Source organism: Musa acuminata, unplaced genomic scaffold, assembly GCF_036884655.1.
Source record: "Musa acuminata AAA Group cultivar baxijiao unplaced genomic scaffold, Cavendish_Baxijiao_AAA HiC_scaffold_1137, whole genome shotgun sequence".
NCBI classification, from domain to species: domain Eukaryota; kingdom Viridiplantae; phylum Streptophyta; class Magnoliopsida; order Zingiberales; family Musaceae; genus Musa; species Musa acuminata.
The window spans coordinates 3,396,811-3,420,566 of NW_027021349.1; the positions used below are offsets into that span (position 1 = coordinate 3,396,811).

At 34.6% G+C, this 23,756-nt stretch overlaps 1 protein-coding gene across 5 annotated transcripts; it reads right to left on the bottom strand.

The window, feature by feature from the left end:
- Positions 1-1,892: 1,892 nt before the first annotated feature.
- On the bottom strand, positions 1,893-22,986 carry LOC135583418 (uncharacterized). Of its 5 annotated transcripts, none has more exons than XM_065178969.1 (12): positions 22,872-22,986; positions 22,074-22,396; positions 21,901-21,992; positions 21,641-21,807; positions 19,950-20,269; positions 17,693-17,843; positions 17,123-17,369; positions 7,339-7,410; positions 6,809-6,887; positions 5,802-5,919; positions 2,378-2,447; positions 1,893-2,233 (listed from the first exon to the last, which is right to left on the bottom strand). In XM_065178969.1, exons 2-11 carry the CDS (start codon positions 22,342-22,344, stop codon positions 2,420-2,422), a joined length of 1,545 nt encoding a protein of 514 aa, XP_065035041.1. In that variant the 5' UTR covers positions 22,345-22,396; positions 22,872-22,986; the 3' UTR covers positions 1,893-2,233; positions 2,378-2,419. The 5 variants fall into 5 exon arrangements, with proteins under 5 accessions (XP_065035041.1, XP_065035040.1, XP_065035042.1 ...); XM_065178968.1 differs by having other exon boundaries at positions 22,074-22,468; XM_065178970.1 differs by having other exon boundaries at positions 22,074-22,390; positions 22,872-22,974.
- Positions 22,987-23,756: the final 770 nt, after the last annotated feature.

Genomic DNA, 23,756 nt, shown 5'->3' on the forward strand with positions numbered 1-23,756 from the left:
AGAGAGAGAGAGAGAGAGAGGGGGGGAGGGTTTAGTGGAGTTAGTTACAAATATGGTTGTGCCTTTTACTTCCAATTAAAAAAAATATTTTAAAAAGACTAAATAAAATTAAAAAATCTATGTAATTTTTTTTTTCAAAAAAAAAAGTATTACTTCATATATAAAATATATTATTTGTCTCAGCATATTATTATATACACAATAGACAATCATAGTTATCAATAATATGGATAATAATTAAAATTAAAAAGGTGATGTAGTAGTCTTGAGATGCACTCTTCAAGTAGATGCCATTTTCCATGATTAATATAATATATAAAATATAAAATATTATCCGAGGAAGAAAAAAACAAAAGGGTGATGCATTCTTCATATGCACTCTTGAATTAGATGCCCCATTTTTTTCTTTCTTCCCCACTTGTGTTTCTAAAGGCCATCTTTAATCTTCTTTTCACTATCATCATTGGAATTATCTATACAAGTCTATTAAAGTATGCAAATAAAGTAGTATTTAAATACAGAAAAAAAGAAGAAGAAGAAGAAGAAGAAGTGTATAGAACACAATGAAACATACACTTCATGCCACTCAACCAACTTGGAGTTCTTAATTAGGCTACAAGCAACAATGTGGGTTAAAATAAGGACATGCATCCGACAACGGGGATGTTAGTATATTCTCCTTTTCATAATTTCGATCGTAAAAGAGTAACCTTATCGTCGTACCAAAATTCATCTCCAACTATATATAATTTATTTTTTTAATCCTTGATAATAAATATAAAACTATTCATTTAGTTAATCTTCCTATCATTTATATTTATCTCATATATATAAATATATATTTTTATTTTTTCATAGATTAGAGATTATGATATCATATTTATTACCTTCAAAGAGAGTTTGATGCATCGAAGAAACGTACGGATGATGGGTGTTTGTCGGATGTCCCTAATATGACCGGCTTTATTAGGTGCTGATGGCCATGACATGAACTCTGCCGGCCCACTTAGATTCCTCTACCTGTCGTCGATCAAAGACAAACAAACACACAATAATTTTTGTGGTTAGTCATATATCATAATAGATGACGACGATCGACGTGGCATAATCATATTAAATAGCTTTTGTACTGTTAGTCAACAATGTAAACACGATATCCATACCATACTCAATAATAATAATGTAACTCATGCTGACGTTTTTAGTGTTTGCTTTTGTTGTAGTTTGGGCCCGTGTCTCTTCCTTCCTTCCTTCCTTCCTGGAGCGCGTGTGAGCTGCGCGTAGGATTCGTACGTGGTCATTGAAATCTTGTAATTGGCTTTGGTGACGGTTGAAAGATCACATCAGTGATTTGTCATTGATGATCTCCAATATCTCTCTCTCATCAGTGATTTGTCGATGATCTCCAATCTCTCTCTCTCTCTCTCTCTCTCACATCAGTGATTTGTCATTGATGTTCTCCAATCTCTCTCTCTCTCTCTCTCTTATGTGTGGATGACATTTCGGTACATGTTTTATTGGTGTGGGCTGCATAAGAATCAAGTTTGTTGGGGAGTATAATACCTCCACCTCATCAATTCCACAAAGAAAAATTCTTCAAAATAATAAGAAAAAATAATTTCCAGTTAAGCATTATGCTTAACTGTGTTCAAAGCGAAAGAGGAAGAGAAGAATAACTGTGCTAAAAAAGGAAGAAAAAGAAAAGATGAAGGCAGAAAAAAAAAAAAAACAAAGTGCAAGGAGGAAGACGAGAAGATGGAGACGGTCGGTCCGCGGGAAACAGAGTCCTATGACACCAAATATTAGAACTGGAACCCTAGACGTATTCATTGCGGATACATGTTAACCATTATGATATCTAATTGTAGACAGTAACAAAAATAACAGAGCAATTGCAAAGCCTCTTCCATCCTGTGGTATTTAGTGATGCAATGTAATCTTCTATTTCTTTGAAGATTGTACCTTTTAACTTACAGCAGACCCTATCATGTTCTAGTGGCATTACATTTGCAAAGATGGGAAGAAATGTTTACCCAGAGAATGTACCAGGAACATGTGTTCAGCAAAGCGAAATGATACCGTCAGTATTGATCCACACAAAAGGGGAGCCTGGTTTAAGTATAGGGCACCTGATGTTGCCATCATATTTGGGTTTAGATGATCGACGCTCAGCAGCGATGTCTATGAATTCTAAATGGTCTAAATGGCGGCTGCGGGAAGAAAAGGAAACTGGCTGCATATGACATGAGAACAAGTTAAATATATTGCATCAAGTGAGGCACAAAATTACAGCTTTATTGCAGATAGGCAGGTTAGAAATTACTCACAGAAACAATTTTCTGAATGTTAAAAGAGCTGAATTAGGTGATATAATTACCTCCATGTTATTTATACTCCAAAGAGCAGCAGGTTGAGCATGTCAATGAACATGTGCCGTAAGATCTGACCTGGAGCATATCCAAGTAATATTTGCTTAATTTCAATTTTGTTCTAGAAATTGCATGTTTAAGATATTAACAATTACTATAGCAAACACTGATGAGTGTGTGTGTGCAAGGAGTTTGAGATCACTTTTGAGTACATATAACAACAGCAGCAGCAATTGAAACACATTACCAACAACAACAACAAAAACAATAAAGCTGTAAGCTTCAATTATTTGAGATCGATTACATGAATCTTTTGCCGTCATTGAAATCTGTAAAAAGTCATATGCCTAACTATGTTTAGAATATTTAAAATTTTATTTATAATATTTATTAAAATATTTTTAGGTCTTCTTCTTCGTACCATTAACATTGATCATTTCATATTTTCTGATTACTGCATCTAGAGGTCTTAAGCATATGCCCATACCATCTTAAACAATTTTTTCTTATCTTATCCTCTAATGAAACGATACCTAATTATTCATGAATAAAAATATATTTTTTTTTATCCTTTCTAGTAATTTTACACATTCATCTCAACATTATTATGTCGATAACACAAACTTTTTTTTTATATATTATTTTTTAACTGGCCAACATTGACCTTTTTGTATATATTGAAACACATTATCAACAACGACATAAATAAAAAGTAAAAGAAAATAACAGTGACCTTGACTAACATTAATATGTTTTGACTTGTGTGGGTCTATCAAGGTCATGACCTCGATTAAACATTAATGTCCTTGTTGACTTCCAGGAAGACAACCATAGTCTATGGATTTTACTCTCTACTGCCGATTTTATTCAAATACATGTGTGAGTCCCTTAAAACTAAAAATCGATGAAAATACCCATCAATGGTAGACATAAGCAACTGACTGGTTCCCAACAACTAAAAGTGTAACTGAGAAAAGATCCCCAAGAATCAAGCAATTCCACCAAATTTTGGACATGGTGCTAGTTTTCCATATCCAAAGGTTTCATACACCAAAATTCAACTTCCAAGCAACATACAAATACTTTCAGTATAATTCGATAGAAGGGCCAAGATTTCAGTTTCCTACTGCCAAGCAAGGTATGCAGTTTTGAATAATACTATCCGTACTGGGCGATACGTACTGGTCCGTCAACTGACCAATACACGGACCGCCCGTTACCGAACGGTATATATATATATATATATATATATATATATATATATATATTTTTTTTTTTTTTTTTTTTTTTTTTTTTTTTTTTTTTTTTTTTTTTTTTGAGAGGCGACGTCACATCGCCTTGGCGACGTTGTCGAAAAAGGCGACGTCGCCCGAAGAAAGAAATATATATATACACTGAGTGGTATACCGAATGGTATACTGTACGGTACCGTACCGAGCGAATGTCGAAACGTCGGTACGGTACGATATTTCAAATCTTACTGTCAAGATTTATTGCATAAAGGCTCATGAAAAGAGATGAAAGCCATTAGAAAGTCTCAATTACTCGTTATGGATTCATAGGTTGGATCAGAGATACACGAATAACCAACAACTTCGTGTCAACTTCGTGTTTGTCTCTGTTTAACTTTTCTACTTCTCATCTTCGTCTTATGTCACTTTGTCATTTCACTTTTTGCTCTTCCACTTGTATTTGATGTCAAAAGAAGGAGAGACATTAATTAAAATTTAGATTTTCTAAAACCCCAACTAATGAAGTATTAATAACATAGACCATTTCAAAAACACCAATATGAAAAGGTGGTTTAGTCTAGTACTGAATATTTCGATGAATTATGAGAAATTTTATCAACAGATTGAAAAGGTTCAAGCAAGAACATTCTGATTCAAACAGATTCTCTTTGGCTTGAATAATAGCAACCAAAATAAAGAAATATGTGAAGAGGACTGTTGAAATAGAAACACTACAGCAACCAATCTCAAACCATCCACACGATAAGGCACCTAAAGTTGTAGACCTTCACCCCTTCCTTCTCTTTTCATCTATTTCATTTCTTCTCTTTTACCCTTTCTTTTACCAAGACCACGAGTTGAAAGACTCTATATAAAAGCCTGGGCCTGGGGCAATGCCCCCACCTTTGCACATTGGTACCTAGGGAATACATACAGGGCAGGGTTTAAGTTTTTCTAACCTAGGCAAGTCATCCTTCTTAACCCGATTAGCTGGGAAGGGGGATTTGATGAGGCAACCAGATGGTTCGTTGTGTCAGGAAAACTGTAATCCGATTTTGGTTGGCCTTTCACCCCTAGCCACAAGTCACCCCTGCCTGCCTTACCTAAACCATTGCTGATATAAGAGATCATATAAGCACCTTGGACATGGTCCTCTGCCTGTAGATGCCAACAAAATATAGGACTCTCCAGATAAAGTAGCTCCAGTATTGAAATGACCAGTTTCTATACATAAATACCTATCTTCAATTTCAATTACATAATTAGGTCTACCCTGGCTGGCAACGTTTAGCTGCTAATACCATCACAAACAAAACCTGTTTACTAGTTTCAGAATGCTAACAAAACCAAGTAGAAACCTTGATGATGGAATCAATATTTCTTAGTGACCTTACATTTTTCTGCTTCTCATTCAGTTAGTTTCAATCAAGGAAGCCCGGACCAGTATGAAACACTATGTACTGGTCTGCGTGTGACCTGGAACATGGACCGCTGCCAATTCAGATGGTCCAGTCCAGCCATATTTTAAAAAAATTGCATCTCCTCTCCTAATCATTTCTCCTCATGCTCTCACAGGACTCATCGAGAGAGGCTCCGATGCGCACCACCACACCGCTGAATGGTTATGTGCCTCTTTTCCTGCTCTTCCACCTCTTTCTCCACAGCCTCCTCTCCTTTCTCTTCCTCCTTCCTCCACTACCTCCTTTTCTTCCTTTCTCTTCCTCCATCCTCCACTGCCTACTCTGCCTCCTCTCCTTTCTCTTCCTTCTTCCTCCTCCACCACCTCCTCTTCTTCCTTCCTCCTCTACCTCCACCTTCATCTGTTCCTTCCTGTTCACCTTCTTCTTCTTCCTCTTTGAGTCACCGGCGTACCATGTATCAGTACCCCGGGACTGATCGGAACATACTAGTCCAGCAGGATGATACGATTCCGATACCCGAAATTGCATTCCTTGGTATTAACAAAAAAAAAAACAGTTTAACCACTTAATTTCTCTTACTACCAACTGAAAATTCACAATCCCACCTCTTATAAGGTTAATTGACATGTACAAAGATATCATGTGAACAGGAACAATAATGAATGATCTATATCCAATTGAAGGCAAGCAAAACTGATCATTTCAGTGTCTAATCTCAATATTATTTCTTCATTATTGAATGCAAGTTAATCTCTGTATCAACAAACATGTTTATTTACCTGCATGGGCAAAAGTTCTTGCATACTTTAGAGACAACTATACTGGTGGCAGATCGAATTTCACTCCAAGCATCATTTACAGTTGATTTCTCATCTAGTAGAATCTGTAGATTGTAGTCTAAAGAAGAAAGAAGCATAATAAGTCTTCTGAACTAGAAATATATTTAAGCATAGATTTCAAAGCCGTTTGTCATTAATCAAGAATTTGTAGTTCCCATTGGAAGTTGGTATTATACTGACATGCAATTTAGCAACATGCAATCATCAATAGCTGCATCAGTCACTGATATCAGATGAGTTTCTTTGTCAATTAGTTCGTTAGTTAATTCTCGCTTTCTTGACTCCAGAGTCCCAAATTACAACTGTTAGGTGGGGCCAAGTCCTTCCATGGATCAACATACAGTGTGTACTCTACAGAGAGAGGGACATCTCACAAGCCAGGCATCAGAGATTAACCCTTTGTATTGAACCAGAGCCAATTTTAATCCACGCCATAATGGTCAACAGAGATTAACCCTCTATATTTATGCTATAATGGTCAACAGGGCTTTGAAGTTTTTAGCTTCTCAAGGACCATTGGAAGTAAAACATGAGAACTTCCTCAAAAGCCACAACTGCACAAGATGCATACTTGAAGCCATGGGTTACCCACTCGAAGATCATTGGAAGTGCAAAAGGAGATCTCATTGTGTGTGTGTGTGTGTGTAATAAACATGCATATATATCCACACTTGTTAATTCATTTATCTGAAGCATTCATGTAATTCTATGACAATGTCTTTTTTTTCTGGACATCTAATATACATGAATTCAATTATATGAAACACTCATGTAATTCTGAGTCAAAAATACTCTATTCTGGGGAAAAAAAAGGTCCAAATTGTAGGCAGCAAAAAGTCATCCTTATCCAACCCAGAAGACCTTTTTGAAACATCAATGGATTATGTTCAACTGGACACACCTTGACAAAAAAAAAGGAATTCATAAGCTATGGTAATTGGAATTACCTTCTCCAAAAGTTGTCGCTGTTAAGAAGATATTTCCTTTGCCATTAACCACATGCATTAGAGCTCCACTTAGTTGAGACTATTAATAATAAAAAACATATTTCAGTCAAAATTAAGATGAAATCAAATCCTTATGGATAACTCATCCTAATTAACTTTGAAATAATTTGATTTACCTATGATGAACAAAAAATACTCCATGTTTGAAGAAAATTGTAACCTCATATATGTTAAACTGAATGCATGTGTCAAGTAACTATTCAGAGAGATGATGAGTCATGATACATGGAAGTGATCTCCATATGGAAATGGCATTAGTCTCAATCTTTTGTTCTAATTCAGAAATGATAGTTTGAGAATACTTGATGAAAAGATTACATGGCCACCAAGCACATAAAGGTAACGATTTTTTGCTTACACCTTGCTAAGCAAGAAGACAATGACATGAAAGTAAGCAAGTAAAATGAAAATTTGCTTAAAAGTATGCATAATGGAATGATGGTTACAGAGACTCTGCTGTAAACAATCACCTCCTTTACTCCACGTAATGGTGAACCTTTCAGACCAAATATAACAAGAGGAGTCTTGTTAAGAGAAGGTTCCTGCAGTTAAATTAAGAAAACTAATATCATGAAACAACAAATGTTCAACATCAGCGAAAAATAGGACAACAAACCGCAAATCTTTCTTTAAAGATGGAGGAAATATTAATTATTATGAAAAGAGTAGAGGGTACCCTATGTTTAAGAAAAACCAGTGGTCTCTTTTAGGCAAAGTATGTTCATTTGCTAGACTGGAGAAGCTGTAAATTTTCAAGAATGTAAACAGCTGATAGAGCCTGTTGGCTATGAATTACAATTATTTTCTACCACAATTTCTGCCATTTTTTCAGATAATTTTTGAGTACCTACATCATGACCCTCTCCAATAGACCTATTAACCAAAGATATTGGATATAATGGGTTTACAACCCTGTGATGAAGACTGCTTAAGCCCAAATCTAGTACTATATACCATCATAATCCTCTTCATATTTCCAAAATGGGATGAATTGAATGCCAATATCTTTCACCCAGCTTGATGTTCTCGTCAAGTCTGGAATGACTTGTTAGTATGTCGCATATGAGATCCATAGTGGAATGGTGGACCAACACTGTTATGCGTCTCTTGTACCACCCATTAGTAATCCTTTCTTACTTGGCTCCGTTCATTAGACATGCATAATCTAGATTTGCTTTAATACTGGCCATCATTAAAATTTCTGATAGGCCTAGCCTGGATTCATTCATTAGTAAGTGGCACATAAGATCCACAACGAAATAGTAGCCCAACAATATGATGTGCCTCTTATACCACCCATGGGTAGCCCTATTTTACTTGGTTGCACTCATCAGATATGCATAGTCCAGGTTTGCTCTAATAGGGATTATCATTAGTTGGTCTAATAGGCCTACTGTAATATCCTTCATTTTTGAATTGTTTATGATGTCCATGATTTTTTTATTATTTTAATATGAGGATTATTTAATAATTTCTTGCATTAAATGATTTTATATTGAAAGCTTATTGCTACGGAATAAATTGTGAATCCTATCCATTGAATGTGATTTACGAAAGATTCATATTAAATTAAGTCATATATGATGTTATGATATGATTGATGTCATGAAGAAATATCAATCTTGATTACCTTTCGGATTAGACATGAAGTTTATAAGACTAAACTTTTCATTTAGAGGGAAGGATGTAATGTTTTTATCCTTCTGAGGACCTATTTATAAATATAAATATAACGAGGACTAAATTACAAAAGATACAAAAAAAAGGTTTTCTTCCTACCGCCTCCCACATACCCTTATCCCTCTGCCTTATGCCCAAGGAAAATAGAGAATTGCTACATCGGTGGAAGAGAAGGGAGAAGAAGGAAAGGGGAGAAGAAAAGAGAGGGAGGAAAGGATGGGAAGGCTATGGCTGTGACATAGGAATAAGGGAAGAATAGAGAAGAAAAAGAGGAAGGGAAGGAGGAGGAATTGTAAGAAAAAGAAGAAGTTTTGCTTGGCTTGAGATTTTTGGATCAATTCCTCACCCTTGGGATCAAATTCTCCCATAACAAGTTTCTAACCCATCCTACAACAATCTTATCCTTGATTTTATCTTGATTATGAGTACTTTATAGAGTTTTGCCCATGTTATTGGTATCAACCTCACTTGAGCTATAAAGTTGTGAATTTAGAATTTTTTGATATTTCTGACTTAACTATCTTGTTTTAACTATAACATTTCGTATAGAATTCTGATTTGAGCAAAATTTAATTCTTTGAAAACTAAACTTGTATATCTTTCTTTTAGTATCTTGAAAAAATTGCAATGCAAATGTCTGCCTAAATATCTGTTTCAATTGGCCCTTCAAGAACAATAATGTCTTACCTTTTTATACCAAATTACTCATAACTTGCTGTTGGAAAACTCTAATTTTTACGAAACTTAATTCTTTAGAAACTAGACTCCTATATCCTTCTTTCAATATCCTACTTCAAAAACTTAGAATAAATATACCAGCCCAAACATTTATTTCAATTGATCCTTTGGATTATGCAAAGCAAGGATAATATTTTCTAACCTTTCTATACTAAATTGCTTGTAACTCCCTGTTCGAAACTCTAATTTGTATAAAACTCGATTCATCTAAAAGTAGGCTGATATATCTTTCAAATGATATCCTTCTTGAGTAAATTAAAGCATGATTGATTGTTCAAATGATTCGTGCAATATACCTCACAAATTCTGAAAGAACAAAATTATTGTTAATTTTACCTATTTTTGTTTCTATCAATTTGAATTTGAATTCAGCCAGAATTTTTCCCTCAATTGATATAGTTGCTTTGAACTCTAGTATATCTTGTCATTTATTTGTCATTTATTCTTATCATATCTGAATGCATTATGCAAAAGTTTATGTTACCTAATATTATTTCATATATGCACATGTATGTTTTTGTTGTTTCACATGTGCTTCCTACATGTTAAATTTCTTACACATAATATTTTTTTGTACCCATAATTCGTTTTTTAGTTGGCCTTGAGTTTCATGAATTATCGAGTGATATAATGTATGATTATAAATTGTACAAGTTTTATGGATGTGAATGATGTTTGAAGGTTTTCCAGTGTCCTTAAATATTATTTTGGATCTTAAGTTTGGGTTATGAACGAACTATAATATTCTTGATTTAAGATAGGTTCACATCTCTTGAATGCGTTAATTTAAGAGGTGTGACAGAGGTGACATCAAAGCATGATTTGAGAATCATTGAGATATTTGATATGTTAAATATGCAAATGTATATTAAGGTTTAGCAAATTATAGAGTGATTGATTAAATTTCTCTTTTGATATCTTTAGGAAACTAGGATAAGGAGGTCAAAGAGCAGAAAAAATACTTCCTAGATTGTATCAAAGAGCAAAAAAATTAGAGTTCTTAAATCTTATCTAAGAAAATTTGACAGTAGAAAAATATAAAGCTAAATTCGCTGAGCTTTCTAGATTTGCTACTCATATAATTGATGATGAATCTAGAAAAACAAAGAGATTTGAAAGGGGACTTAGGCCAATAATAAGAAGTCGGATATCAGCATTCATACGCTGATGTGGCAGACAGAGCTATGATAATCGAAAGAGACATGAAGAAGATTCAAGTGATCAGGGGCAAGAATAACAATGACAAGTTCACCAACAAGAATAATAGAGAAAATAAATTAGAAATTGATAATAAGAGAGTTAAGGCACTTAGATTTAGGAAACGGAAACCACCACAAAAGACTCAATCATGTGCAAAATGTGAGTTAAATCATGAACCAAGTCAATGTTTTCGAGTGACTGAAGCCTGTTTTTCCTGTGGGAAGTCGGATCATAAAGTAAAATATTATATTTAAACAAGAAAAAAGAGTCACTGCCTCCTTAATCATCAGCCAAAATGTATGTTATCACTGAACATGATTCCAAAACTTCTAAGTTAGTGGTCAAACGTATTATTCATGTTTATAATATTAATATAAAAGTTTTATTTGACTCTGATTTCAATCTATCTTTTGTTTCATAATATTTTGCGTATCACTTAGGTGTTTAATCTGGGCCACTGGATTATATGCTATATGTTACTACTGTTATTGGGGATTCTTTGATAATAAACTTGATCTATCCATCTTGTTTGATTTCTATTGAAGAACATGAACTCCTTGTTGATTTGATTCTCCTAAAGATTCGAGGTTTGGATATTATACTTAGTATGGATTAGTTATTTTCATATCATACTAGTATAAATTATTATACAAAAGTGATAACTTTTAGCATACCAAATCAGCCCATATTTCATTTTGAGGGTATTAGGCATGATTCATCTCCTTGTCTTATATTGGCACTTCAAGCTTATCGTCTTATACTGAAGGATTGTTTTTGCTATCTTTTATATGTAAAGGAGTGTTCATATCAAGAAACTAATCTAAACAGAATTCCTATGGTAAGAGAATTCCCTAAATATATTTCCATATGACTTTCCTGGATTTACTCCAGACAGAGAAGATGAATTTGCTATTGAGTTGGTCCTTGGGAGTGGAATTGAAGAAACAACAACAAAAACTATTTAATAAGAGTTTCATTCGATCTAGTGTCTCACTAATGAGATACTCCGATGCTATTTGTTAAGAAGAAGGATGGAACATTGAAGCTTTGTATTGATTATAGATAATTAAATTAGGTGACTATCAAAAACAAGTATCCTCTACCTAAAATTGATGATTTTTTTAATCAATTAATTGGCCATTAAACTTTTCCATGATTGATATGAGGTCTAATTACTACTAATTGAAGATTAAGGAGGATATCATAAAGACAGCTTTTAGAACTCGATATGGTCACACTATAAATTCTTTTGATAGGCTTGCAGATTTATATATCAATGAAATAGTAAGACTTCATGGTATTTCAAAGGAGATCTGTGACAGAGACTCCATATTTCTATCTAGATTATGAAGATTATAGGAATCTATAGGCAAAAAACCGATAGTCAATCAAATAGAACCATTCAAACTCTTGAAGATTTGTTTAGAACCTATATCATGGTGTGGAAAAGTGATTGGGATAAAGATATATCTCTTATTGAGTTCACTTAAAATAATAGTTACCATTCGAGCATTTATATGACTCCTTATGAAGTTTTGTATGGGCGAAAGTGTAGAATACCTATATGTTGGGAGGTAATTGGCGATAGGAAGTTGTTAGCACCAGACATAGTACAAGAGACTACTGAAAAGATTCAAGTTATAAGAAAAAGGTTAAAAATTACTCAGAGTCGCCAAAAGAGCTATACTGACAATAGAAGACGAGATATTGAGTTCCAAGTAGGGATTTAATATTCTTGAAGGTCTCCCCTTCCAAAGGCGTCGTAAGATTTGGGAATAAAGGAAAGTTAAACCCAAGATTTATTGGACCTTTTGAGGTCATTGAGAGGATTAGTTTTGCCGCTTACAAGATTGCCTTGCCACCATCGTTATGTCATATCCATGATATATTTCATATTTCAATGCTCAAAAAGTATACACTTGATCCCTCTCATATCATTAAATATAAGCCAATTATGATCGATAAAGACTTGTCTTATGTGGAAGAGCTCACTCAGATTATTGATAAGAAGAAAAAAATCACAAGGAATCGGGTCATCCCTCTAGTTAAAGTGATCTGGAGGCATCATTCTAGGGAGGAAACAATCTGGGAGCTAGAGGAGGAAATGAAGAAAGCTTATCCTCATCTTTTCATCGATAGAGGTATGATAAATTTAAAGGACAAATTTTCTTAACATCCCTCGTTTCTAAATTTTTGTATAAGGATCTAATTGTAATGTAAGTACCCATTTTGAATTCTATAGAAGAGCCTAAATATAAATCTGAGAACCTATTTATAAAATCTAAGGATCTATTTGTAAAAATCTGAAGACCTATTTATAAATTTTGAGGACCTAATCGTAAATATAAATAATACAAGGACTAAAGTGAAAAATATATAAAATAACAAATTCCACCGCCTAAACCTCTCTGCCTTCGTTCCTAAGGAACCTGAGAAGAGAGAAAGAAGAAAACAAAAAAGAAGAAGAAGAGAAGTTTGGGGCTTAGGGTTTTTTTGCTCAAATCATCTCATTTGGGATAAAAATTTATCAAAGGCAAGTGTTTTAACCCTATCCTACAGTAATTTTGATCTCCAATTTCATATCAATTTTGTAAAATTCAAAACATGTTGGCTTTATACTTGATATCTCTCTTGTTTAGGAATAAAACTATGAATCTGGAATTTTTTGAAATTCTAGCCTTATTGCTTTATTGTAGCCATAACTTTCTGCACCGAACTCTGATTTAAGCAAAACCAAATTCATCCGAAAATAGACTGATAGATCTTTCTTTTGATACCAAGATTGACAAATTTGAAGTATATATATACCTACCTAAACTTTTATTTCAATTGACACTATGAAATCTGTAAAACAAAGATTGTAAGTTTCGACCCTTTGGTACTTTTTTACTTATAACTCTCTGTTAAAGAATCAAATTATGGTAAACCCTGCTTGATGAGAAACTAGACTCATAGATCTTTTTTTTCATACCTAATATGAAAGATTGAAAATACAAAAGCCTATTGAAACATCTGTTCTAATTAACTCTATGAATTATGCAAAACAAAGATGACATTCTCTGACCTTTAGTTACTAAACTGTTTATAACTCCTTGCTAGAAATTTTAATTCGTACAAAACTTAATTTACCTGAAACTAGATTGATATATCTTTCAAATAATACATACTTTGAGCAAATTGGAGCATAATTAGTTATTCAAAGTATTCACGAAATGTGCCTCTCAAATTCTGCCAGAATTAAGTTTTTATCGATTTTACCTATTCTTGTTTCATTCCCTTTGAAAATTGATTTCAGCTAAAATTCTTCCTTCAATTAAGCTTTATATTAATACTTTGAATTCTTGTATGCTTTTGTTCTTAAATTATTTGTATACTTGAATATATTATGTAAAGTTTATGTTGTTTCGCATTGTTTCGTATAGGCACATGTATGTTCCGATGTTTTGCATGTGCTTCTGATATGTGTTAATCTTATTGTTCACAATGTCCTTTTGTGCTTTGGTGTTTGTGGGATAATTTGAACCTTTGCCAGAAATAGTAAAAGGAGTAATGCTTAGAGCTCGCGATGCTCTGTCGTCCTTCTATGACTACACTTAGACGTGGGTGGATGAATCTCCCAAACGTGGGAGACTTATGTTTGGTGGTCATCCAGAAATTGATAGACCATATTATGTGTGATCTCACTTTACCCTCTATGTTTTTGATATGATATACAAAGCATTGCTTATGTGTTTTGTAAAAGTTTAAAGGACCTCTCATGTTTAAGATTCTGGAATGTTAAGTTTAATTTGTATAATGATATGCAATATGATAATTTAAGAGTTATGACCCTATCTTAATTCAATAATATTAAAATTCATTAACAATCAAATCAGTGTCTGCCGTACCGAGCCGTACTGCCCGGTACGGGCGGTACGTATCGGTCCGACAGGTTGTCGGTACGCGGACCGCCCGGTACCGGTCCGCACTGTAGCAGTGCTACAGTGCTCAGTACACCTGGGTGTACCGCTCGGTACACCGTACCGTACCGGTACCGAGCCCAGGTCGAAATACCGGTACGGTACGGTATTGCGAACCTTGAATCAAATCTAGGATCCGAACTAACATTTGAGAATACTAAAAACATTCAAACATCAATCACATCCATAAAACTTATGCAGTTTATAATCATACACCACATCACTCGATGATTCATAAAATCCGAAGCTAACTCAACAAAACAATAACCACATCATAGATCTACAAGTGTGAGGATTTACACAGTCACAAAACCAACATTTACCATAAGTTCATATCATTATACAAATTAAACTTAACATTCCTGAATCCTAAACATGAGTAGTCCTTTAAACTTTTACAAAATATATAAGCAATGCTTTGGATATCATATAAAAAACATAGAAGGTGAAGTGGGATTATATATAATATGGTCCATCCATTTCTGGATGACCACCAAACATAAGTCTCCCACGTTTGGAAGCTCTATCCACCTATGTTTGAATGAAGTCATAAGGGGCCGGTAGAGCATCGTGAGCTCTAAGCATGACTCCCTTTACCATTTCTGGTAAAGATTCACATTATCCCATAAACACCAGAGTACAAAAGGACATTGTGAACAATAAGATTAGCATAAATCGGAAGCACCTGCGAAATAACGGAACATACATGTGCCTATACGAAATAATACGAACCAACAAAAACTTTACATAATTGATTCAAGTATGCAAATAGTTTAAGGACAAGAGCATACAAGAATTCAAAGCATTAATATAAAGATCAATTGAAGAAAGAATTTTAGCTGAAATCAATTTCCAAAGGGAATGAAACAAAAATAGACAAAATCGACAAAAACTCAATTCTGGAAGAATTTGAGAGGCACATTTCATGAATGATTTGAATAACTAATTATGCTCTAATTTGCTCAAAGTAAGTGTCATTTGAAAGATATATCAATCTAGTTTCAGATAAATTAAGTTTTGTATGAATTAAAATTTTCAATAATGAGTTATAAATAGTTTAGTAACCAAAGGTCAAAAAACGTCATCTCTGTTTTGTAGAATTTATAAAGTTGATTACAACAAATATTTCAATAAGCATTTGTACTTCAAATCTTTCATATTAAGTATAAAAAAAAATCTATGAGTCTAATTTCTCATAAAACATATTTTACTATAATTGGATTCTTTAACAGAGAGTTATAAGTAAAAGAGTACCAAAAGGTCGGAACTTACAGTCTTTGTTTTATAGATTCTATAGGGTCAATTAAAATAAAATTTTGGGTAATTATTTAGACTCCAAATTTGTCAATCTTGGTATCAAAAGAAAAATTCATGAGTCTATTTTCGGATGAATTTGGTTTTGCCTAAATCAGAGTTCGGTGCAAAAAATTATAGCTAGAATAAAATAGTAAGGTTAGAATCTCGAAAAATTTCAGATTCATAATTTTATTCCTAAATAAGAGAGATATCATATATAAAGCCAACATCTTTCAAATTTCACAGAATTGAGATGAAATCAGAGATCGAGATTACTATAAAATAGGGTTAGAACATTTGCCTTTGAGAATTTTTTATCCCAAATGAAAGGATTTGAGCAAAAAAAACCCCAACCCCAAATTTTCTTCTCTTCTTCTTCTTTTTATTCTTCTTTCTCTCTTCCTCTCTTCTCCAACATAAGTTGTCTTCTCAGGTTCGTTAGGAACAAAGGTAAAGAGGTTTAAGCAGTGAAATTTGTTATTTTGTGTATTTTACAGTTTAATCCTTGTATTATTTATATTTACAATTAGGTCATTAGATTTTTACAAATATGCCCTTAGATTTTATAAATAAGTTCTCAGATTTATATTTAGGCTCTTCTATAGAATTAAAAATGGGTACTTACATTACAATTAGATCCTTATACGAAAATTTAGAAACGAGGGATGTTACACCTACGCCTTAATATTAAGTTCGTATGAATTACCATCTCTTGCCATGGACATATTAGTCACTTACTGAGCTTTGTAGCTCACCCTGTTGTTATATAAAATTTTCATGTTAGCTTGTCACTCACTAAAATGTTAGGATTAGGCTTAGGCAATGGAAAGCTAGAAGATCTTAAGCAAGTCTTTGTTAGTTGATATGTTGTTGTTGCATAAATACACTTTGCTTGAAATAAAAAGTTATCAACAAATATGAATTAATGTATCTTGTAAAGATTAAAAAACCTCTCACGTTTGAAATTTTAGAATATTAAATTGTAGTTTTATGACAATATGAACTTGTAATAAATAGTTGGTTTTGTGATTGTATAAATTATAATATTCTTGATTTAAGATAGATTCACACCTCTTGAATGTATTAATTTATGGGGTATGACACTAACTAACAAAATAACTTATATATAATGGGTATGGAATCCATATTACTAAAATGCTTAATCCCAAGTTATTAATAGTGGCACATTTAACATTGTATAACACTATAACACCCTCCCACTTATGATGTGAGACTAATGAGAGTGTCACAAGCTAATTCTAAACAACACCACAACATCGGTTAGCATTTCCAACTATGCATAACAAGATGAACATGTCAAAGAATAAGGAACATAAGCAGTTTCAAGAGAAACCAGTTGTGGTAAAAAAAAAATTAATACCTTAAATCTATCATCACTTGCAACCATCGAAGCAAAGCTCTTGGCATGTTCTCTAAGGTTACCATATTCTGATGAGACCTTATTGTGAGGATCAGCAGATGCTGAAAGCTGTGAAATGATTGTTTGCAGTTCGGACTTATCAGTGCCTATAAGCACAATACATGATTTTGGAGAGCTTTCCCAAGGTTGTCCACTAATTGCTTCTACTCTTTTAAGACCACTCCATTGAAAAACAAAGCGGCTTTCTCTGCAAAAAAACCAGTACACCACTCATGAGACAAAAGCAACAACAACAACAATCAGTAATGTCCCTATTATCTGGGACTGGCTACATGGATCTTCTTTAGCCATTGAGTTCACTCATTAGACAAAAAATTGTGAAAATATATAAAAACAAAAAAGTGTAATACATTGCATTACTAAAAAAAGAAATAATGGGAACAAAAGAATGGAACTAAACTAATTGTTGCTGGGAATAAGAAGCTGGTAAACCAACACAGCCAATTTAGTACAAAAGATAATGGTGGTTGAAGCATGAACATTACAATAGTTACTGATGGGTTGCTTTACCTATCCTCAGCAAACCATATGATGCCTTTAGCTCTAATAAGGCTGCTTGCACACCTCATGCTTTTTAGAACTTTTGACTGAAACACCACCAAAGATAATGGAACTTCAGCTTCAAATGTAGCAGATGAAAATGATTCTCCATGAGGAAAGCCTGATAAAAAATAAATATATAAACAAAAAAGTGAAGACTGGCCCCAGAAAAGCAAAATCCCAAAGTTGTAGCAAAAGTATTCATGCCAATAATGTATAATTTAATAGCTACAGGACAACTAAACATCAGCCTGGTACTGATCAATTGACAAAATTTGCTTTACTATGGATTGCAGCATATATATTGTGCATGAAGTTGCACAAGCATTACATGACGAAGCAAGCCCACACTCGATTTTTATTATGTTTCAGAAAATTCTATATGAATAAGATGGTATGCAATTAAACCAACATTTTCCAGTGTTCAACAATTTAGTGTTATATATATATATATATATATATAGGCCATATCCAATGTTGAGCTGTTTGGGGTATCACAACATCCACACCAGAACACTCGCCATTCACAGCACACCCATCTATCTGCAAAAGATCTTCACTATGGGAGTTGGGATGCATGTCACTATTTTGGCAACCCCTAACATGCTCATACATTGTCCCATAATAGTCTTCTCCTACTTGGACAAAGAATTCACACATCTCTGTTCTTTAGTCTGTCCTAACACAATAACCATCATGACTCTATTGTAAAGGCACAGGCTATACTCCAAGATAGAGTACTTAAAAAGCGCTCTTTTTTGCTTGGGTAATGACTTGCCTATCACCACCACATGTCAAAGCCCACCTTTGGTGTCACTCTCTATGAACTAAAATGATGACATTGCGAGACTTTAGCTTTCAACAAAAAATTATAAATTTGGTCAGTGACACATCACCATCATCCTCCTAAATTAAGAACGTCAATCCATTGTTAACTTTTAACATCGAGATCAAGGTATGATACTTTGCCGTTGCTTATCCTATCAACTTCCGTCAACCATAACTACCCTCCCCTTAATTTAAAGGGAAAAAGAGAGAAGAGACAGAGAAAGAGAATAAAAAGGGACAAGATATTATGAAAGCTCAAATGTAGTGGATGAAGGCACTAAGAAAAAAAAAGGGGTAAGATTGAGTAAATTGAATATTTTCCATATTAGTCTTATGAAAAGCCACTGTTGATCTTACACTTTCTTTCCTTTTTGGAAAATTGGTCAATAAATAAATACGAAAATATCCATTGGAAAGGAGACAATATTCTTTTCACTAGAGGGTGTCATAGTGCATGAGGCATTAGCTAATGTACGGTCTGAGAATTACTAATATGTGAAACCTTATTCTCACAAACAAAGAGACTATGTTTGTGATCATACCTAAGAAGCAACCTTAGAGGCTGCTAAGATACACCACTTGCAAAAAAGGACATTCTTGAAAGAATGTTTTGAGGAACACATCCTTAGAAGAAATTATATATAATATTCATAGACTTAATTGCATTGTCTAAGATGAGTTACTTTGTCATCTTAACAAGGATGATATCTATTAGAAGAATGTGATCCTCCAATAACCATATTTAGAAGGTTGTTTACATTATATATGATATTAATAGAAATTTATGGATAATTAACCCCCAATGTGTTTTCCTAGGCGAATTATCTTTTTAATGGATAATTAATATATTATTAAGTTTGGTGCACATGAAAAGGACAGATAAAAATATTTTTCTATTGAAAAAAGTGAATATGAGGCATCACTCATTCTATTGAAAAAAAATGAAGCTAGATTTTATCCATGTTTTTAACTGATATACAGAAGATGGATCTGATAAAGGACCATACTTCCCACATATATGCCTAGTTATTAGAATTTTTTGTCGACAATATTAAAGCATATGTTATTTCATTCTTTTTCCCTTCCAGTCTTGGCTCTTCCTCCTAAAGCTCACCAAAAGTTGTCTGACACAGATACGTAAGATGGTACACAATCTCAAAGCAAAAGTGATTGACACAGGTACTTCATCATTAATTATCAGACTACTTACAAGAAGGTAACAGAGAAAAAATGAAAGGATTTGCAATCTAAGAGAAACTTTAAACTTTTCTCTTTGGTCATCTTTTAAGTTTCATGAGACATGCAGATTTGCAAATTTATAAAAATAACTTCTGCAAATACATCAAAGATGGATAGTCCAAAAAATCAACCAATAAAAACAGCATGACAAGTAACCTACCGGGATGTAAATCATCAGTTGATGATCTATCACCACCAACTGAAGGCTGGTTGCTGGTGTGACCAGAAGAAGAAAATTGCAATGGACTATTATCATATATATACCGTTGGAATGCCATCTTAGGCAATGATTCATGAGAAAGAACTCCTGGCATGCTTTCATCATTCTTTTCAATGTTTAGTGCTTGAAGTTTACTACAGTCAATAATGAGATCCACAGGAACCTTACAAAACTGGGACCGGACAACCTTTGCACCAGCTGTCAATTCTTCTAAAATATCTTCTGCATTGGATATCTGACTTAGTGTAGCCAAATCACATCTGCAAGAGATAACTGCACATGAACTTAATTGCATCGTCACATTCAGCAGAAGTTAATACAGATTGTTAAGAACTCATTTAATTAGGGCCAAAATAAAACCAATGGGAACATGTATTCCGACACATACACTTAAAGCTTACATAAAAACTAATTCCATTATCTAACTTCAATTAATCTGTATGCTGCAAGTATTGCAAATCATTAAAAAGGTTTATTACTAATGGTGAATGCTAGAATTTAAAATCTCATTTTAAGAAGAAGAATGACAGAAAGTCAATATAATATATAATATTCAATTCAGATTGAGCTGAGCCTTTTTTTAGAACTCCAAACAGAACCAAACTGCAAACTGTTTAATTTTTTTTAATTTCTATGATGCAGCAATGAGTCTTTTTCCACCATTGAGCTAACATCCATAGTTAAATTACCAGTATTCCAATCTCTTTCTACTGTTCTCTGGATCAAACCGAAACGATGAATCTAATAAACTGAACCAAAATATATATTTTAGTTAGGTTTGTTTTCAATTAGACCTATTTTTTTGCACACCTCTACCCACCACTCAGTTGTACCAGTTAATCTTGACCTGCAGAAATTGTGATATTTATTGTAGTCAGACCCCAGTACCAGTATTAGCCCAGCTGCAACCAACCGTCTATTCATGGATTTGTGAGCTATCAAGCTATTATAAGTGTATTTAAATTTACAATTCAAGACCAAAGGATCAGTTAAAACACAACACTCAACTGGGAGCAGTTAGACCATTCACATATCACCTCTTACGACCTACAACTACATGATATTTAGCTCCGTGTGATCACAGGAACCAAGTCATAGCAAGATATCATTCATGAAGCATATCAAAATACTTCACCCAAACATTCACTTATACCAAGCTCATGTCATTCTTCAAACAATCTTTTGAGCTTAAAATGATTAAGTTTATCACCATCGTTCCAAACATCAAAATGTACATGAGGACCTGAAACCAATATTCCAATAGTACATTGCCATTTAGTGACCAACATTTTTTGTTGCAAACAATACTAGGTACATGTAATTTAGACAGAACAGGACAATCATCTAAATGGAAAAATGGTCTTGATGGAGTTGAAGTTGTGTAACATGAAGCCAATCCCAATGGTGGGGGACTCGAGATTCAATTTTTATTGCTGTTGCCAAAACTTCAATATTTGTTGAAATAATAGTTACATCTCAATCAAATTTAAATGCACAAACATAACAACATGATAGGACTGAGCTCCTCCACACTCAATAATAGCATATGAAACACAAAGAAAAGCATATCCAGATTTTTTCTACTTGCGCTTAATTCCAGATGATGAAAAAGTAAAAGCCGGTGAGCATACTTGTTTAAAAGAACGATATCGACATGTTCCAACTGCTTCCTCACGATGTCAATTTTAATTATCTTATCAAGCGATTCTGCATCAACCACAGCGACAACAAGATCCAAATGAATGCCAACTTCCTTTAGTTCGGCCACAAATTTATCAGGTCTTGCCAACCCAGACGTCTACAGAATCAATTCAAACCGCATACCTCACCATTTTAACCTAATAAAACGACAAGCACATGGAAGAATGAAAAAAAGATGGAAGCACAAGACCTCAATGAGAAGACAATCAAAGTTGTGCTTGCTATCCACAATCCGTTGAAGAGATTCCCTGAAGGGCCCACTGACTTCACAGCAAGCACAGCCTGAAACCATTACAATATCAGAATAGCCGCAGCAGAGGAAGAAGTCGATCAGTCGAGGGAGGTCGGGAGAGAAAAGCGAACCATGCGTGAGGGAGACGGTGGATAGGTTGAATGCCCGGTTGAGGCGGGCAGAGTCAAGGAGGAGGGAGTCAACATCGGAGTCAGCGAACTCATTGACAAGAACAGCAAGGCGGAGATCGCCACGGTGGTCAAGGAGGTGCTTCAGGAGGGTAGTTTTACCACCGCCAAGGAAGCCAGTGATAAGGGTGCAACCCATGCGACCACCACCGAGGCCGGACCGCCGGTTGAATACCCGGTTCTCAAAAGCGACGGACATCTCGTTCCCTTCCATCCGATTCCTACCGCCTCACAACAAAGTTTGCTTGCAAGCCCCTTCCCTTTGCCTTGTTCAAAACACAATACCAATCGGAGATGCAAAGCTTGAGAATTTCAAGATCAAGTGATACAATACCAATCTGTTCCAAAAAGATTGTGATAAAGTACTTTATAACATATCGCGTGATTCGCTAAACAGAGGATCCAAAAGGGCAATACTGAGAAGAAGGAAACATAGGGGGAACGCAAAAACAACAAGTGCAAAGAGTTGGAGAGGGCTCAAGAAATGGTAGGTGAAGGCGGGGCATCATCCAATTGCGTTAGGGTTTCATCGGCGATCAACTACGAACCCTAAAAATGCATTCTCCGCGCTCTCGAAGTCGATCAGACCAGCGGAGGTACCAAAGAGACCTACAGAGATGGCACCGGAAGAATCGGTTGGGAAGGGCAGGTCCGTTTTACGGCGAAGGACGAGCTCGGCTGCGGCAAGGCGAAGGCGGAGGCAGCGTCAGAGAGTGAGGGAAGAGGGAGGAGCATTCGTACCTCGAGTTCGTGCGTGGGGAGGTCGGCCGTCGCCGAAGTCGGGAACGGAGGAAGAAGCCAAACCCAAATCCCCCATCCTTATGACTGGCACGTGTCATGTGTGCGTGCACTCTCCGCGTGATCACGATTGGATTCGAATAGTGAATCCAACTGAGCAGTATGCCGTTCGAATCGGATTCGTAAAATTGTTGTTTCTGGAACCGTATCTATCTTACTCAACCAGATCAGATCCATCTAATGTTGTATCGATTTAGATTTGACATGGACAAGCTAATTAAACTTTAATTTGGTTTGATTTAGTTAAGGAAAGAGATTATGGAGGTCGCCAGCTTCATATATGACGAGAGCCACTTCATTTGCTACGGTGCGATGGCAGTCAGCAGAGCAATTTGGGAATGCAAGTTTTGGTACGTAAGGGATTGGATAGCGACACCAAGTTGATGCACTGTGTTTTTTAAGGTTCGATGTGCTTTGGGATTAGTGTGTTGCTGATATCAAACAAATTTCAAGTAATACGTCTGTGTTAATGATATTAAATAGACTTTTAATCTTCAAGCTATGAATAGATAGATACCTTTGTAAGTACGAAAAATAATTCTTGAATTCTTTAAAAGTCTTAATGGGCCTCTTTAAATCTTTTAACTCCTTTGTTGTTGGATACGTACTAACTTAAGTATTAGAAAAGTCAGGAACATAAGTCAACTCGTAGTCGAAAATTTCTATAAGGATCTACGAAAATTTCTATAAGGATCTTCCATGAAGAACCCGACTTAAGATTTGACTAAACAGATCTTGAACAAGGTTTGGATGAATGGATTAGATTAAATTGAGTCAACTTCATAATGGATTGATGATCAAATTTGCCACGAAATATAATAATGTTTT